Genomic DNA, 19,123 nt, shown 5'->3' with positions numbered 1-19,123 from the left:
TATACTAGAGGCCCGTTATTGTACGAAATTCATGCATGGGGGGGAGGGTTGTCCCTCAGCCTGGCCTGCACCCTCTTCAATCCAGGACCCCTCGGGGGATGTCTGACTGCTGGTCCAACCAGCAGTCAGACATCCCTCTCCCAATCAGGGAACACTGGCTCCTAACCACTCACCTGCCTGCCAGCCTGATTGCCCCTAACCACCCTCCCCTGCCAGCCTGATCTCCCCTAACTGCCCCCCCTGCTGGCCTGATTGCCCCTAACCCCCCCCCCTCGGCCCCCACCACCGTGGCTTTGTCCAGAAGGAGGACCAGACAACCGGAAGATGTCTGGTCGACCTGGTCTAATTAGCATATTACCCTTTTATTAGTATAGATATGCATACATAATCCTCACCTGAGGGTATTTTTTTATTGATATTAGAGAGAGGAGAGGGAGAGAGAGAAACATCGATGTGAGAGAGAAACATGGATCAGTTGCCTCCCGTACAATCCCTGACCAGGGATCAAACTTGCAACCTGGGTATGTACCCTCATCAGGAATCAAACCCGAGGCTCTTCACTGCATGGGATAACACTCCAACCAACTGAGCCACACTAGCCAGGACATAAATTATATATATATTTAAAGAAAGAGCAATTTGGGGAACTACAAAAATTATGCTTGGAGTTGCTACTGAGGTTCCAGTGCCAATGCAAGAAAAAAGGGTCCTGACACTTTCTGTCTGTCCGATTTCATCAGCCAAGATTGAATGGGGGAGTACCTTTGAAAAAAATTATGTTTGGAGAATGTTATAAAATTAGGTATTGTACAAATTAAATTCACATTTAGAAATCTTGTAAAATGTTTGCCTTTAAAAAAAAAACAAAAACAAAAACAAAACAAAACAACCTTTACTATGGAAAAAGTCCAAACCTTACCAAAACTAGAAATATAAGTACAACAAATCCACAGGTACCCAAGTTTAGCTTCTCTGCCCTGAAGTGCTGCTATCCTTGGGACACTATACTATGTTGTTAGAACTTCATCTGTGAACTGACGGCATCATTCTTAGATAATGTCTAATTCCTGGAGCTGTGGAATGATAGCATAGGTGTACCAAGCGATGCTTGCTCATTCTCTTAAGTCATTTCAGAAACCTTTAAACATTTCCAAGTTGTATTTCTTTAAAGCTCATTCCTGTAGCGTAGGATGCTAACCCCGCAGGAAGTGTGGTGAGCTTCTGACGTTTGAATGAAGCCCCTTCATGGGAGCACCCTGACAGCCTCAGTAAAGCATCCGGAGGGTAAATGGGGCTAATTAGTTGGGTCAGGACATATAAGGTCAGCATTTTTAGGGATTAAGGGGTCAAAGGAGAAAGTACAATAAAAATTGACAAACAAATGTCTATAAAATTGCTGTCAACTATAAAAGCAAACTAAAGCTATTAGCCTGCAGTAGAATTGCAGGAGCCACTTTGGAAGAACAGCATTCCCTACAATTTGCTTCCCGCTCGGAGAGGAGAGGGCGGACCTGAGTGCGCTGGACTCCTCATTCCAGGAAAACTCACATCAAAGGCGGTGAAGGAGACCCCAGCCAGCGCTGATGCTAACAAGACCAGAGCAGATAGAACTGGCTTTTGAAAATGATCAAATGATTTCTGTGGACTATTTGGGAAGGGAAGCAAAACAGTTTGACATTTTCCAAACACCTGGGAAAGAATTAATCTTGATGACTGACTATAGGAATGTGAAAAAAAAAGTGCCCTCGTGTTATAGAACGGCAGTGTGAAATTAGACAAGTTACTTAACCGGTCTCCTCATCTGTAAAATAGAGGGCCTTGCAGTTATTCATTAAATCAACCACCACTGCGTGCAACGTATATTCCAGATGCCAATAGAAAAGTTCCAATCTCATGCAGCTTAGATTCTAGTGAAGGTAGATGGGTAACAAACAAGTGAATCAATAATAATAAATTAGTTTTTGGAGAGTGGAAGATGCTATGAGAAAAATAAATTACAAGAAGAATCATGTATACATTTGGGGGCAGGCATTTCAGGGAGTGAGAACAGTCTGTGCAAGGTCCGGAGGCAGGAAGGGGCCTGGAGGAGTTCAAGAAGAGAAAAAAGGCCAAGGTGTCTGTAACTCATGAGCAAGTTGGGGCAGATAGGAGGGTGGTCACAGTGCTCAATGAGGCTATTTGAGAAATGAGGAAGGGGTAAGTGTTATAGAGCAGTGCATGGAGTTTGGATCTTATCCTAAGTGTAAAAAATAGTAAGCCTGTGAAGGGTTTTATGCAGGAAGTGGCATGATCTGATTTATATTTTTGAAAAATTATCTGGCTGCTGAGTGGAGTGGAGAGTAGGGAGCTAAAAGTAGCAGGAAGGGGACCAGTTTGAAGGCTAAGTCAGTAATCCGTCCAAGCAAGATAGGCCGACGGCCTGCAATGTGGCGGAGGTGGAGAAGAGTGTCCAGATATGAGAAATAGTCCAGAAATAGAGCCAAGGGGGTGTACTGAATTTGGGTGATATGGGAAATAAAGTATTGTAATAATAAGGACCACCATAGGGTGCTGTGAAACTATGAGAATGGGCTCCCTAATTTTTTTTCCAAAAAAAAATAAAATAAAATAGGAGAGAAGAATCCTGAAGATGGCTAAACTCTGTTGGGGGCGGGGTGAAGGCTGTTACAAAGTGGGCGTCCCTGGATTTGTCTGACACTCTTAAGAGGATTGACTGGCTTCAAGGCCATCATCCCCTCGAGATAAATGTCTCTTGTGCTTCCCCTAGACACTCTGAATTCAATTAGTTTAATTAGAAAACAAGTAAAGAGGAATTATCTTAATATAGCGTTGCTCCTAGCAATCAAAAACAGCCCATTTCTTTGGCAGGAACCCAAGTTTCCCCTTTTACTTACAGTCTGAGATCACAATGTAAATATTCCTTTGGGGGGGGGGGAGGAGCAAAAAGGTAGACATCTCTTATCTAATAGATCATGTGTTAGTTTTAATAATAATACTTTCTGATATTTTTCATTCTTTAATGGAATGCTAGTAAATATTTAAAGCCCATTAATTGGGGGATGAGGGAAAATGTCCTGATTTGTAGTGTTTGCCAATATCTGTGGTGGAAATCTTCCCACTATGGCAGACTTCAGGCTACTAACTTGACGTCACTGAACCCAGAGCTGGGAAGAGGAGCTAACCATAGGCTCTCATGGCCAGTGGCTAGGAATATCAGTTGTTTGCCAAAACGCCATGCAAAACTATTGCCAAGGGATTCTTTTTCTTACATAAAGTCTGCTTGGATTGGCATCAGCTGCAAAAGCAAGCTCAGGACTGTGGCAATCAGGGTGGTAAATGATTGGGAGTCATGTAAAGAGTAACTTCATTGTGTCTGTATAACAAACATACTCCTCCAGGTTCATCCACAGACTTACTCCGGGTCCCAGCATGGGACACCCAAGGGTAGGACCCAGATGGCTGAGCATGGCACGGTAACGCCTCGGTGGCCTAATAGAGAGGTGGGGAGCCCAAGTCCTGTCACAGATGTTCTGTTTCATCTTGGGCAAATCCCTTCACTTCTATGTTCCCCCATTTCCACATCTATAAAGGAAAGGTGGGGGCTAGAGGTGAGAGAGCCCACAAACTTCCCCCTTCTAAATATTAGAAAGATTTCTCTGAAATAACAGAAAACTACATCAAGATTAGTTTTATGATGTTGTTCCCCAAAATATCGTAATTGGCCGAAACCAGTTTGGCTCAGTGGATAGAGCATCAGCCTGTGGACTGAAAGGTCCCAGGTTCGATTCCAGTCAAGGGCATGTACCTGGGTTGCGGGCACATCCCCAGTAGGCGATGTGCAGGAGGCAGCTGATTGATGCTTCTCTCTCATCGATGTTTCTAACTCTCTCTCTCCCTTCCTCTCTGTAAAAAATCAATAAAATATATTTAAAAAAATATCGTAATTGGGAAACAATGAGAATGCCAAAGAAGCAGAGACCTCTTGCTAATTACCGGCCAGTCTTGCAGAGAGCTGTGGCCCGTGTTCTTACACAAAAGGAAGTCTTTCAAACAGCATTACTGCCTGGAAACACAGCAGCTTCCAACTGCCCTGGTTTCATCTTGTGATCAGATGAAATGTCTGTTCCCACACACACATCCACGAGGGCTCTCAGTTCAGCCAGAAATGCCTACGTGGGCCCATCTCTTCACTGCTTCATGTATTTTAGCCACAAATATATGATGGGATTATTCACTGCAGTATCATAATATCAACACTTGCTTCAATTTAGTCTGAAAACACTAGAGAATATTCAGATTGTCATATTGACTCGTAAACTGGTGCGTAGGAGAAGTTTATTGTTTGTGCCAATGTAATGATGTTTCTGATAACCATCTCAAGAATATTTTCTTTTTTAAATATATTTTATTGATTTTTTACAGAGAGGAAGGGAGAGAGATAGAGAGTTAGAAACATCAATGAGAGAGAAACATAGATCAGCTGCCTCCTGCACACCTCCTACTGGGGATGTGCCCGCCTTGACCGGAATCGAACCTGGGACCCTTCAGTCCGCAGGCCGACACTCTATCCACTGAGCCAAACCGGTTTCGGCATATTTTCTTTTTTTAAGTTTTATGTTATGTGTATCATTGTGAACTCAGATCTAAGCATATTTATTTATTTTTATTGATTTTAGAGAGGTAGGAAGGGAGCGAAAGAAAGAAACATTGACCAGTTCCCTCCCATATATACCCTGACCAGGGATTGGATCCGCAACCTAGTTATGTGCCTGGACCAGAATCAAACCCGAGACCTTGCGGTGAACAGGACAATGGTCCAACCAACTGAGCCACATCGGCAGGGCTGTTATATATTGTTTGTGTTTTTAAATACATATATATTTTTAAAATTGATTTCAGAGAGGAAGGGAAAGTAAGAGAAAGATAGAAACATCAATGATGAGAGAGAATCATTGATCGGCTGCCTCCTGCACACCCCTACTTGGGATGGAGCCTGCAACTGGGGCAAGTGCCCTTGACCAAAATTGAACCCGGGATCCTTCAGTTCACAGGGCCAGCATTCCATCCACTCAACCAAACCAGCTAGGGCTGTGTGTGTGTGTGTGTGTGATGATTATATGAGTTATGCTTTGGCTGAAACGGAAGTTTAGCTGCCTGCCTGAATGAACATGGACTAGTGAGAGGTGATGGTCCCATAAGGTGGGATGAGGTAGGTGGAGTTACTCCAGGATGAAACCACATCTACTAAGGGAATGACCCACATGCAGACAATCTACTTGTTTTATATACTTTATAAAGTGATAGTGCACAGGACCTTAAATCGACATTTTTTTGCCCAAACCTGAAACATCACTTCAGGGGAAAATTCCTAGAGGCTGTGGTCAGATGGCATGAACTCACTTTGTGACCATGCCCCCTACCCACCCAGGTGAACTCTATAGACACTCATTTCTCTCAAGAGTGTTGTGGTGAAGCAGTCTGCCTAGAATACTTCCAGAAACAGGCCCTCCTGCATAGACCCAAGAGAAAAGAGCCTCTTTATGCTGCCACCCTGCAGAATTGCTGCTTGCATTTCGATTTTGTTTTGTTAGGACTCACCAGTCTCTATGCCCTTGCTCCCCAAAATCTTTCTCCCAACTTCTGTTGTCTGTATTGTGCTTCCCACGTTACACAGAGCCTCCCTCTCGTATAAGACACCCCATACCCCGACCACCCCACTCTCCTCACTTTTGGAAATGTTTCTCTGAGCTATGCCTGGTTTAAAGGGGCTTTAGCTGTGTCTTGATTCAGCCCCTCTGGGGTGGGTGGGAGGGGGAGTTTTCTTTGATCCACCTAATGAATTAATGAATTAAACAGAGGTGGAGTTCAGAAGCCAGGCTCCTTACTTTTGCTGAAGCTGGGCTGCTTAGGAGCTGGCGTAACTGCCGGAAAATTGCTAGAAGAATTAGGGACGTGGCTGAGTCCATTCATCGTCCCTAATCGAGTTCTTGGGAAATACACATGTAGATTAGCCCCTAACAATGGCCCCCGGCTGATTGCTTGGAGTACCCTCCACCGTGCCCACAATGGTATTGACTAGCTCTTTATGTCGCTCACAAAGGAAGCCCAACCTCCCCTTGTCCCACTTCGCCCTGTTTGCCCCCTAGTCCCTCACTAGTGGCTGTTGCAGTCTTTTCTGCTCCCCTCCCCCCAGCCTCTGAAATAAACAGTAAATAAAAGCCCACCTCACCTGGGCCTATTAGGGAGAGCTGGGCAGTTCCAGAGGGAATTAACTTTGGAAAACAAGGCGCTAAGCCCCTTAGCGTGTGGGCAGGAGCTTAAGGAAACCCTGCCAATCTTTGTTTAACGGTGATTATAGAGATCAGTTTAATATTGGACAAGTTTACATAAAAAGCATTCTCAGTCAGAGGGGAAACCGCAAACACCAATTAATTACCCCCAAGGCCGCCTTCTGGTCACCAAGGCCTCAGCACCCCAGCACCTGCTCTACGTAACGGTACATGGGACCTTGTGAGGTGCGCCAGGCTGATTTCGGGCAGTGCCTTTGACAGCCTGGGCAGCCTGAGCAGAGCCTGGGGCAGGCTCCTTCACCTGCTTGTGGTGGGATCCTCTTCAGTCCTCCTGGACTCCAGCGCCTCTGTCTAGGGATTCTGGCTTCATTTATTTCTACCTCAGCTTCTTAGATGTAGGAACGCTTTGATTCTTTCCAAAACATCACCCTCTACCTTAATAATTACAAATGAGCCGCAGCTGGAAAACACTGGCCACGGCGTCAGTAGGCCTGAGTTCTAGTCCTGACCCTTCCACTTCACAGCTGTATCATATCACTGTGAGCCTCTGTTTCCTCTTTGTAAAATGGGGACAGAGACATATAAGGTCCAGCTCACCTCACAGGGTTGTGGGGATCCGATGACAGGAAGAATGTGAAAGGGTTCTAAAATGTATAGCGATCTGCAAGCACTATACAACACATTGATTTTCATTTATTTAGCGTTTTCTTCAAATTAAAAATAATTTAACTTGAATCAGTTGCTGGCCACTTCAAACTCATATGCTTGCTATTTTAACTTACCTTTTTATGTTTGTATTTAAAAAATAAAACGATGTGTGTAATTAACTCCCCTCCATTTGCCCAGTTAAGGATCCTTTGCTTAGTCGCAGGTCAATTTCAATGTGGAGGATCCAGACACAGGTGTTCTTCTCTTGTGTCTCCTTTGTCTTGTCTCCCAGGCTGACCTTGCACTCCTCACGGCCAGGGGCCCAGTCCTTCCTTCCCTTTGTGGGGCTGACAGGGCTTGCGTCAGAGCTGGACCCTCAGAAAGAACGCGGTAAAGGGAATAACCAAACGCGGCGCAGGGAAGGGACGCCCCTGAGTAAGGATCAAGGCACCTGTTGCAAAGATTTGTAAGAATTTCTAGGTCCTTTCCTAAAGGTCGTTGGCTTTTCAGGAGGCATTTAAGTTCTGCAAAGGCTGGGGTCCGCCTGGGGTCTGGCCTCAGCCAGCGGTCACAGCACCGTGGGTGTGGACAACAAAATAGCCCCCCCCCCCCCCCGCAAATCATCTTTCCACTTGGCCTCCGAGCCACTCTGGGCCACGGAAGCCTCGAGAGGTCTCCCAAAAAGAAAGAAAGGCAAGCGGTTACGCCTGTAACTCCCAGGGAAGCTGGAGGCTCCCCACCCCTCAAGGTCCTTCCCCAGTCAGCCTGAGGTGGGTCCCCTCCTGCGCCTGGGGAGTCGGTGGGTGGGGAGGGTTCCCGCAGGACAGGCTGAGAGAGCGAGGATCTCCCGCGGGACTGAGCCCGGCAGCGCGTCCGATTGGGGCCTCCCAGGCTCTGGCTGGGCCGTGGGGCACTGCAGGTGCCGGGCCTGCGGGCGCAGACGGCCCACCGCCTCCGGGCCCGGTGCTGGATGCTGGAGAGGGAGCCGCGCGCCAGTGCCAATCGGGGAGGAGCAGTTAACACAGACACACACAAAGTAAACCCCAAGTCCGGGATTCGGACCACGGAGCCCAAGAGGATTGCCTGTGGGGGTACAAAGGGGGACATAGAGGGGAAATTACAACGGAAAAGCAGGGCGGACTGACTTCCACCGCCGTGGAGCCGTTCCGAGGGTCGCCCCGGGCGCCCAGCCCCGCGGAGGCAGGAGCCTGGGGACCGAGGCGAGTCTGGGATGGGGGAGGTGAAGGGGGAGGTAAAGGGGGAGGTGAGTCCCAGGAGGAGGGAAGTCCCAGACGAAGAGGTGAGACCGAGGGCGTCGGGCCCACTGAGGCAAGGCGGGGGCCGCGCCCCCAGACCCGGGTCCCCAGGCCTGTCAAGCCCCGCCGCTGGCCCCGGGGTGTGCTTGAGGGAATAGGAAGATGAGAGGTGCTGCCCCCGCCCGGGGGATCCGCCTGCTGCGGGGCGGGGGTGGGGGTGACTGGGTCGGGAGCCAGAGGGGAGGAGCCAGGGTGAGTGGGTCCCCAGCCTTTAGCCCCCGGAGCCCCAGCTCCCGGGAGTCGCCCCTTTGACTCCTGCGGGGACCCAGGCGGCTGCGGGCCCAGCGCTCGCCCGCCTCCAGCGAGCTCGTCTCTGCCGGTGTGGCCAGCCGAGCTTGACCTTGGGTCGGTAGCCATTGGGTTGGACGGCCGTGCACGGGAAGCGCCGTCTTCGAGCCTCTTCTCGGTCTCCGAAGCGGACGGCGCTGCGGAGAGCGCGGGCCGCGCCCTCCTGCCTCCCGCTCTCCCCATGCACCTGCCCGGCTGCGCCCCAGCCATGGCCGACGGCAGCTTCTCGCTCGCCGGCCACCTGCTCCGCAGCCCGGGCGGCAGCACCTCGCGGCTGCACAGCATCGAAGCCATCCTGGGATTTACCAAGGACCACGGGATCCTCGGCTCCTTCGCAGCGGAGCCGGGCGCCGGGGGCACCAAGGAGCGAGACCCGAGGCCGGGCGCCAGGGCTGCCTGCCCCAAGGCGCCCGCGGGAGGCGCCCCGCCCGCCCCGCCGCCCGCTCCGGAGTACGAAGGTGAGTGCGCACCCCGGCTGCTGCGAGCCCCCAGGGAGCCCAGACGTAGACACGCCGCAGGACAGAGCGCGCAGCCTTAATTTTTATCAAGGCGCCTGGGTGCGGGTTCGATGGCAGGAGCTTCCAATGTGAGTTCAGAGAAAGCTTAGGGGCGCCTCGCAGCCCTCACCGCCCCCCCTCCCGCCGGCTCATCCCGGAGCCCGCAACTGGCTGCCAGTGCCCTAGGGTAGGCGGGGTGGGTCTAGGGAGACTCCCGGGAGTGTCTCTGACCTTTCGGGGCCCCGCCGCCCCAGGCCCCCGCCCCTACTGCCCCAAGGAGTCCGGGGAGGCGCGGCCGAGCCCAGGGCTGCCCGTCGGACCCGCGGGCGACGCGAAGCTGTCGGAGGAGGAGCCGCCCAAGAAGAAGCACCGGAGGAACCGCACCACCTTCACCACCTACCAGCTGCACGAGCTGGAGCGAGCGTTCGAGAAGTCCCACTACCCCGACGTGTACAGCCGCGAGGAGCTGGCGGGCAAGGTCAACCTCCCCGAGGTCCGGGTCCAGGTAAAGCGCTCAGGCCGTCCCTGTGTGTATGTGTGTGTTGTGTGTTGTGTGTGTGTGTGGGGGGGGGTAGTCCGAGCTGCAGCCAATGCTCCCTTGAATCCCCGGAGCCCGCGCATTTATGATGCCACTTTTCCCATTGGCCTTCCTCGGCTTGGCTGGCCAGAGCCCCAAACGAGCGTCACAGATCTTCTTCCACGTGCCCCGCGCTGTCCTTGGGGCACTCGGTGCCAGTTCTCAGTTCCACATCCCCTCTGGGGTCTCCGTCTTCGTTGCTAAAGAGAGGAATCGGGACCGCGGTCGGGCAAGGACCGCTCATTAGTAGCAACCAGGATGGGGGGTGTGTGGAGGGGTGAGTACTGAGCAGAGAGGGAATGCAGGCAGCAGCTGAGGGTCACCAGGTTGGGGCCCCGAATGCCACCCTAGTCTCCAGTTGCGAGCACTCTGTTTAAAACCCCAAACCCTGTCTTCCTGCGAGGGGCCTGGCGCCTCGCCGCCGTTGAAACTTCCCCGGGGATTTATTTAAGGGCCTGACTTTTGCTTCTCTGGTGCACATCCAACCAGCTTCCTGCTGCAGAGGCCCTTTCTTTTTGTTGTAAAGGGGTTTTTGCTTTAATTAAAGCTGAGTTATCTTTAATCCCTGATCATTAAAATATTTGAAAGCCTTAAATATTTGCTAGTCATCTGTGAAAAATCTGGGAGGATTTCCAAATTGGGAGAGTTTACAGAGGCCTGAAAAGAGTCACTGGGAACAAGTTTCACTGCATCTGAAAGGCAGGGGAGCTAAATGGGTTGCGTGTGTGTGTGTGTGTGTGTGTGTGTGTGTGTGTGTGTATGTGTGTGTGTGTATTTCCAGGAAGTGAGATTCTCAGATGGTTGGGGGCTTTCAGCCTTGTCTTAAAAGTAAAAGGGGACAAGCTCTTGTCTGTCTCTTCTGCTCAATTTGAGGGTTTAAAGTAACGAGTAGATGTCATTGTTTTAAAACATAGTTCCCTAAGGTGGCTCAGGATTAACTGGCAAGGACAGTTCCATTTCTCCTAAAGTGGGGCAGTGACGCTGCAATGGTGTCATGGGAGGGGTGGACATATTAGCACCTGCTGTCCAGGGAGGGCAGCTGGTCTTAGGAAGAGGAAAAGCATCAAGTGAAAGATGGGAAAGAGTTGAGCCAAGCCTTCCAGTGCCCTTCGGAATAGAGGCCCGGCCCATCAGGGGCTGCCTTCACACCTGAGGCCGCCTCTGTCCCACTTTCCTTCCTCCCTCTTCACTTGTCCTCTGGCTGGTCCTTTGGGCTTGTCCTCTTGAGAACAGTGTCTGTGACTTCTCTGTGACCACAGGGCCAGCAGTGTCCAGCATATGGTGGGTGCTTAATGCAGGGCTACAATGTAATCAGATGGGGGTGGGGTGCTAAGCAGGGTCTCAGCTGTGTTGAGGCAGCAGTATAAGAGCTGACTTTCCAGGTCTTTAGCCCTCCAACTGCGGATAGAGGATCGATCTGAAGACCTTGGCTGATATTCTGGGGGATGGAGTGGGACATCCTGAGAAGCAGGGGACGGGGGATGGGAACCCTCACCCAAGCCAGTGTTTCTTTTCTCAGTTATCCATCTGCAAACATGTCCTATTTCTGGGGAAATCGGAGCCTCAGATATGTAGGGGAATACGTTGTGGGAAGGGGGCGGGGCACTTATATTTTTTGTTCTTCCTCCCCCCTCCCCCCCAAATCCCAGCCTTACGCACACTTGCCCTGCTTTGCTCGGATACTGGTGACTCTTTTCTCAGCTCCCCTGGAGGTGCTCCTCCCCACCCTTACGGACTCACAACTGCTTTCTCCCTCTAAAGTCTCTAAAGTCATATCTACCCTCCATTTCCCTTCATAAAATAACACTGAAGCCACCAGTTTGCCCAAAGTTCTTTCTAGATACTCCACTAAGCTAGACCTATCCTCTCCAAGAATTGTTTCTGAGGATGCACCCTTTCTTGTGATTTTATCAAATCAAGAATGGATGTTTCATTGTTAAGAGACCAGACTTCACTCTGGCATGCACTTTCCATATGTAAAGGGGAAAAAAGACTTGAACTCATTGAACCCATCTTAGGGTAATGTCAGAACTAGCTCCATAAAGTAAAAGTAGATATAATGAACTATTATAATAATCAAAAGCCATTTATAAGCAATATCAAAAATTCTAAATGAGTATCAATTAAATAAAAATCTTATCAAAGCAGCAACTCAAATATACTTAGGATAAAACTAACTCACACTTTTCTAATAGTTATCATCACCAGTTATTCGTGGAAGTGGCTGTACCTTAGCATCCAGTGATGCTAGTTACAGTGCTTAGCGTATTTGGTTTATATACATGTTTATAACAGCGACTAAAGGTAGGTAAAGCACAGAAAGTCTGATTGGGGGGGGGGTGTTACTGAGAGCTGAACCACACAGGGGGGAAGCAGAGTCAAAACGCAGTGTCAGGAGGGGTTGCCAACCAGCAGGTCACAGAAATGGGTGAGATCTGGGTTCTAAAGCGCACGGTCTGATTCCAGGGTTAACTTCACTTTTTTGGAAACAGATACAACCATAGCTATAGGTGAGATACACAGGGACAAGTGGGGGACAAGGAGACCCAGAGGAAAGAGAGGAAAGGAGAAGGAAGAGGACGGATAATGCGAGTGGGGGGTGATGGGTGGGGGTGAAAGAAGTAGGGGCGAGATGGCCGCGCCCCAGTTTTACTTGGGGGTGGGGGGGAGTGAGCTGGCTGGGCTGCAGCTCCACGGCTGCTGTGCCGCCTTCCGCAGGTGTGGTTCCAGAACCGACGGGCCAAGTGGCGACGGCAGGAGAAGCTGGAAGTGTCGTCCATGAAGCTTCAGGACTCGCCCCTCCTCTCCTTCAGCCGCTCCCCGCCCTCGGCTGCTCTGGCGCCCCTCGGGGCGGGCGGCGGCGGGCCGGCGGGGGGCGCCCTGCCGCTGGAGTCGTGGCTCGGGCCGCCGCTGCCGGGCGGGGGCGCCACGGCGCTGCAGAGCCTGCCGGGCTTCGGGCCGCCGGCGCAGAGCCTTCCCGCCAGCTACACGCCGCCGCCGCCGCCCTCCTTCATGAACTCGCCGCCGCTGGGCCCCGGCCTGCAGCCCCTCGCGCCGCCGCCGCCCGCCTACCCCTGCGGGCCCGGCTTCGCGGACAAGTTCCCGCTGGACGAGGCGGACCCGCGCAACAGCAGCATCGCGGCGCTGCGCCTGAGGGCCAAGGAGCACATCCAGGCCATCGGGAAGCCGTGGCCGGCCCTCTAGGGGCGCGGGGCCCAAACCGGGCGCCTGACCCCCCGCCCGGAGCCGACCACGCACCGCAGGCGTGCGCCCCTCTCCCTGGGACCCCGACTCGGCCACGCCTTCCCGTGCAGCCCGAAGCTGCAGCCAGCGTCTCGGGTGCGCATCCGTCCCGGACTCACCCGGAGGGCTGACCCGCAGGCCGGCCGAGGCCCCTTAGCCACCCCAAACCCCCGGAGACCCCCAGCCTCGCTGCTCGAGGGGGAGCAGCGAGCGGCCCGGCCCTGTCCGAGGGACCCAAAGCGCCCGGCCTCCGCGGTTCCCGGGCGGCGTGGCAGCCCCAGAAAACGACAACTGGGAGGAAGGGGTGGGGGTGGGGGCGGGGAAATAGCGTTTGAAGAATTGTTTGTATAAATAGTTTCAAAGTATTTGAGAGGAAAATTAAAGATTTACTTGTTTTGGTTGGACTCCAGTTAAACGCCGTCGGGACTGCGGCGGTGGGAGGAGAGTGTGGGTGTGAATGGCGTGGGAGAGGGACTGTGCTGTGGGCTGGGGGTGGGTCCCGGAAAGTAGGAGGGTGCGCGGAATCCGGGCCCCTGTGCTACCCCCGGCGCAGTGTGCTTCCGCGGAGCTGTGTCCCCACCCTGGACAGTGCCCCCATTCCCAGCGCCGGGGCGTCGGGTCCAGAGCTGCTCCTTCCGGTGCTGAAGGGCGCGTGCGAATGCGCGGCGTTCGGGGTGTTTGGGGCCTCAGGCTCCGCTGCCTATGCGCTGCCCGACAGCCCGGTTGAGGCTGCTACTTGGAAGGATGGACCCCCCAATGGGAAGCGTCTGCACCACCTTCCCAAGGTGAGAACTGAACCTCTCCAAGCCCCTGCGGCCCTGCCTCCCTCTTTCCAGCGCGCCGCGGCCAAGGCCCCCTCAGATCATGGTCCAGGTCACCAGTCGGTGCCAGCCCTGGTACCCAGGGTCCATGACATTAATCCTCCAATTCCGGGAGCGACTTTCCCTTCCCTGAGCCCTGCGCCTTTCTCTCGCCCCTCCCCCAACTCGCCCCGCACCTCCCCCTCTCCCCTCCCACCCCCAGCGGTTCCGGGGGGCGGGGAAGGCACGTCCTCGCGGGGCACTGCGGGCAGCATCTGCAGTTCTCTGGCACCCGCTCTGGGGTGGAGACGGAATCTGGAGGTCCCCGGGGCTTCAGAAGCCCCCCGGGTTCTCGCGGTAAAGGAGGGCCCGGGGCTCCCAGGCTGAGCGGCTGTGGTATCCGAAATTGACCCTGGAAGCTGGGCGGCCGGTCCCCTAGCTACGCTTACACCCCGAAAGGTGCTGCCAGAGCCTGAGCATCAACCGCCTACTGTCTGTCGGTGGTTAGTTAGCACGTTAGTAAGCCACCCAGTCCCCCGCCCCTTCCTAGTCAGAACGGAGCCCACCTCTCTGGGAGGTGGGAAAGATGGAATCAGGTCAGCTGTAAGTCTTTTGTATACATTGTCAATGACCCAGCGTGAAGCCCTAGGCGTTGTGGGCCGTTTCTCTGATCCCCGCAGCATCCCGGCGCTGCGCTTGGCTTCCTAAAACCTCCTTGGAAGGATGACTGCTGCTGGCTTGGGATAGAGGGAGTCATTGCAGAATTCAGGCCTTGCTATGCCCGGTTCGAGAGGCTGTGGCATACACAGGGCTGTGGACCCTTGCCCTTCCTCTGGTGTCTTGCAAATAGTAGGTTGGTCGGTAAGCATTTATTTAATCGGTTATTTCCCCCAAGATATAAGAAGGAATACCTGCGCTTTCGCTCAAAAGATGTTCCTTGGGGAAGTGGATGAAGTGGCCCAAGTGACATCAGCTCTTGGCAAGAAACAATGGGTAAACTCGATGAATGCATAGGTAAATTTCTTTCAGGTCGGCCTGTCCTCTTTCATTCTTTAACACCTAGGAATAATTTGTTTAGAGAACTCCCAAATTCACTGCCCTCGCCCTCTGCCTGCCCTCATTATTCCTATCATAGTCCTGGGCCCATCCCCACCTCAGCATCTTCTTCACTTTTCTTAGATTATTTCCACAATTGTTCATTTTGTTTCCTCCCTGCCATTTTTCTTTCAATTCTTTTTTAAAATATATTTTTTTTCTTGATTTCAGAGAGGAAAGGAGAGAGAGAGATGGAAACATCAGTGATGAGAGAGAATCATTGATTGGCTGCTTCCTGCACACTCCCTACTGGGGGTCCAGCCTGCAACTTGGGCATGTGCCCGACCTGAAATGAAACCATGACCTGGGCTCTATTTTTTTTCATCCACATTTCCCCACTACCTCCTTCTCTTCCTTTACTATTTAGTTCAGTTTGAGAGTGGATATTCTGCTAAACCATCTCTTTAGGTATCAACAATTTGAGCCATTCCAACTGGATTTCAGGGACAAGCCCTTAGGAAATGAGAATAAAATTGCTAAAGGTTAATGATCACTGAAAACTGTGCCAACAGGCTTCTAAGCGGTTTACATCTATCTGTTGACTCATAGAAGACTCATAAGCACCCTACCAGGAAGATACAATTAGCCCTGTTTTATAAAGGAGGAAACTGAGGCCCAGAGAGGTTGCCCCAGTTAACAGCCTTGTAATCTTTGGAGCTGTAACAACCACAAGCTGGGTCCGTTCACCATCATAGTGCCCGCCCAGGAAACATTTGCTGAATAAATGCTCCTTATTTCAGTTCCCAAGAACAGCTCGTTAGGCCACCTGGAAACAGGTCCTGAGAGGTGGGAGCGAGCTGTGAGTGCTTCCCTGGGCCTCCTGGGGAGGGCTGGACCACACCCCTGTCTCAGCACCCACCCCCACCCCCAGGGGCTGCCTAGCAGGGCAATCTAAAGTCGGAGGTTCTTGCTGCCACTGCAGCCGAACTGGTGCAGGTGAGACTGGAAGCCAGTACTTAACTCAGACTGGAGGTGAGAATGGCTCGGGACAAGGAGCTTCAGAGCCCCAGACAACCCTGAGACGCGTGGGGCCGCTACTCAAGCTCAGGGTGACAGAAATCACTCTGCAGAGGCGCTGGCTTCCAAAACTAGACTGTGCTGGCTCTGCTTTGGGGCGGGCGCACGGGACTCCGGGGAAAGGCCTCCCCAGCAAGCCCGCACCACTTGGGAAATGGTTGTTGAGTCTTCGTAATGAGCCTGAGGGTCCCCTGTAGGGGAACGAGAACCAGTAGCGAGTGGCCTTACGGGGTTCAGAGAGGAAAGACACCGCTGCTCGGCGCCCAGCGACCCAGATGGAGGCGGGCCTTGATCCAGGCCGACCTGGGTCCCGTTCATCTTAGAGGGAGGCTTGGTGACCCTTTCCCAGAGGATGACGTCTGCTCTGGCCGCGAGAGGCCAGCAGGTGAGTCGGAAGAGCAGCTATTTTGGGCTCCTGGGAATGCTGTTGGGCGGCGCCCAGGGAAGGACGCATGGAATTGGACTGCTGGCGAGAGACAGGCGGAGCCAGGAGCAGCCCTGGTCCCGTACCCCGACCTTCCGTCGCGCTCGCCCGGGACCCTCCGCTGACCCTGTGGTCCCCTGCTTGCGCGGAGCCAGCCACCCGGCTCCCGGACTCCATCAGTCTCTCCTGCGGCGGTGGGGGAGCTTCGGGTTCGCGATTTTCCCCGGGAGAAGTCTCTTCCTGGACACTAGGTGTCTGGTCCGTGGTGCGCACCACGGCTCCCCGCCTCTGGGGGCGATGCTTTCTCTACCGCCAGGACGCGGGAGACTGCGGGCTCCTCTCTCCCGCTCGCTGGTCTCCAGAGCCGCGGGGTCCAGGGCGGCCCAGCCCCTCGGAGCTCTCTTCACCGGTGTCACCGGGGCCCCGCGCTGGGCTCCAGGTCCGTCCAAGCTTTTCATCCATCAGGGGTTTCCGGCTCTCGGAACCCCATCAGCCCCCTGCGGGTCCGCGCTCCCACCTCCGCCGCCCTGAGGATGATCAGAGCTATTGTGGGTGACGCGAGGACTCGGGGAGTCCTTGGGAGGGGCAGGCTTCCCCAGGGGTCAGCAAGTGGACTGGGCAGCCCCGCTGGGTGCAAGTGGAAGAGTTATCAAACCAGGGAAGACAACTCCTGCCCGCCCCACCCCGCCCTAGTGAACCTAGAATCCCGCGAGTGGAGGGAGGGAACCCCGATCCTGGCCTCTCACCGCCAGATTCATCGGTTAATTGAAAGTCTTTGCGGAGACCTCGGGGAACCCGCATGAGGGAAGCGGGGACAGTAGGACTCCGCTTCTGGGGAGCCGGGTCCCTCCTGCGGGCATGTACGGTAGGGATGTCAGGGTGTGGACCCAGCCGCCCCCAGGACTTTAGCATTTGAGGTGCTGTCTATGCCGCCCCCCTACACACACACACACACACACACACACACACACACACACACACACACACACACACACCTCCAGCCCCCGCCCCAGTCCCAGGGCCAGGAAGCTGGCAGGAAAAGACTTTTGGGGAAGATAATAAGAATGAGAATTTGGCATTTCCTCTGCCCCGGAAGCCAGAGTCCGCCCCGCCCCGGGAGCTCGGCCTGCTGTCCTAAACTGCCTGGGAAAGGGGCCCAGGTCCCTTCAAGAGCCCCAGGGCGCACTTAGTGCCAATGTCGTCTCCTTAATTGGGAACGGGCTCTAATAATCTGACCTCGATTTGTTAACTGCACAATAGTGGGCAGAGTTAATGACTCATTAGTGATTAATTTCTTAACTGCCTTAACTGCTCACTGTAAAAGCCCTTTCGTAAAACTGGATTAAATCATCTAGATCCTTGGCCACGTCTCACAGCCTATATAATTTTATTAACCAATGTAACCCCAATAAATTCAATTAAAAAATTCCTTTAGAATCCCATAAACCTCGTGACATGTAACTACTGGGCAGGACAATATAATGACAGGCAGCTACGCTACCTGACTGGGTTATAGTGCCACGGGCAGCTACTACAGGACAAGCAGCTACTATTGCCAGACGCAGCCATTATCAGGACAGGAAGCCACTGTTTCCAGAGGTACCACTATCGTGACAGGCACCTGCTATCACGAGTTGAATACATTATGGCGAGAGACAGACAGTATTTCCAGAGGCAGCTACAGAGGCCCGACTTTGTTAGGACAGGTAATAATAATAAGGGGCGAAATATAATTCGGTCTCGACTGGGAAAAAAGCAGCTTGTGAAGACACAATAAGATATAATTCTTGCTTCCTTCAGAAGAATGGGGTGTAGCCATTGTTTCCTGCTGCCCTCATACACTGCTGGTGGAAAGGGGACCCGGTGTGGTTGCTTTGGAAAGCAAATCTGGCCCTAGTTGGTTTGGCTCAGTGGATAGAGCATTGGCCTGCGGACTGAAGGATCCCAGGTTCCATTCCGGTCAAGGGCACATGCTTGGGTTGCAGGCTTGAGCCCCAGTAGGGGCGTGCAGGAGGCAGCCAATTAATTGTTCCCTCTCATTGATGTTTTCTATCTCTCTCTCCCTTCCTATCTGAAATCAATAAAAGTATATTTTTAAAAAAAGGAAAGCAAATTTCGCAATACTTCAAACTATTAAATATGTAGTTACTATATCACCTATCAATTCTGGCCAAGAGAAATGAAAAGATGTCCACACAGAAACTTGAACGTGAATGTTTATACCATCATTTTTCATAATAGCCAAAAGATGTAAACAATCCAAATGTCCATCAACAGTTGAAGTAATAAACAAAATGTGGTATGGACATGTGGTGGGATATTGTCTATAATAATAAAAGCGTAATATGCTAATTAGACTGGACATCCTTCCGGACAACCTTCCAGACAAAGCCAGGGCTGCAAGGGAAGCCTGGGTCCCAGGTGCCAGAGAGAAGCTGGTGCTGGCAGCTGGGGGAAGGAAGGCCTACTCTTGCACAAATTTCATGCATCAGGCCTCTAGTTTGGCCATAAAAGGGACAAAGTACTGCTACATGCTACAACATGGGCGAATCTTGAAAACACTATGTTAAGTGGAAGACCACATACCACATAAAATGGGAATTTATATGAAAGTCCAGGTAGAAAACCCATAAAGATGGAAAGTAGATTCATGGTTGCTTTGTTCTGGAGGAGGGGCAAGGGATGGGGGACACAGAGGGTGATAGGTAAAGGATATGGGATTTCCTCTGGAATTAATGGAAATTTCCCAAAATTGCCTATGATGATGGATGGATGGATGGATGGTTACATTTATCTTTGACCCAACTAAATAAGTGTACTTCAATGAGTGAATAGTATGATATGTGAATCACATCTCAATAAAGCTGTTTAAAAACAAGTCTTCCCACAAACTCTTGCTGCTTCCACCCATTTCAAGTACTCACATTG

The 19,123-nt window shown here is 52.3% G+C and overlaps 1 protein-coding gene across 1 annotated transcript; it reads left to right on the top strand.

The window, feature by feature from the left end:
• The first annotated feature begins 8,392 nt into the window (after positions 1-8,392).
• Positions 8,393-13,126, top strand: RAX (retina and anterior neural fold homeobox). The gene is made up of 3 exons (XM_059707584.1): positions 8,393-9,000; positions 9,294-9,544; positions 12,335-13,126. Exons 1-3 carry the CDS (start codon positions 8,724-8,726, stop codon positions 12,818-12,820), a joined length of 1,014 nt encoding a protein of 337 aa, XP_059563567.1. The 5' UTR covers positions 8,393-8,723; the 3' UTR covers positions 12,821-13,126.
• The last annotated feature ends 5,997 nt before the right edge of the window (positions 13,127-19,123 follow it).

The sequence above is a fragment of the Myotis daubentonii genome, chromosome 8 (assembly GCF_963259705.1).
Source record: "Myotis daubentonii chromosome 8, mMyoDau2.1, whole genome shotgun sequence".
In the NCBI taxonomy this organism is placed as follows: domain Eukaryota; kingdom Metazoa; phylum Chordata; class Mammalia; order Chiroptera; family Vespertilionidae; genus Myotis; species Myotis daubentonii.
This window is presented reverse-complemented; position numbering and strand designations above follow the sequence as displayed.

Coding starts and splice junctions, on each gene's coding strand:
- RAX (XM_059707584.1), top strand. CDS start 8,724: ATGCACCTGCCCGGCTGCGCCCCAGCCATGGCCGACGGCAGCTTCTCG. Junction 9,001..9,293: donor GCCCGCTCCGGAGTACGAAG/GTGAGTGCGCAC, acceptor CCGCCGCCCCAG/GCCCCCGCCCCTACTGCCCC. Junction 9,545..12,334: donor TCCCCGAGGTCCGGGTCCAG/GTAAAGCGCTCA, acceptor CGCCTTCCGCAG/GTGTGGTTCCAGAACCGACG.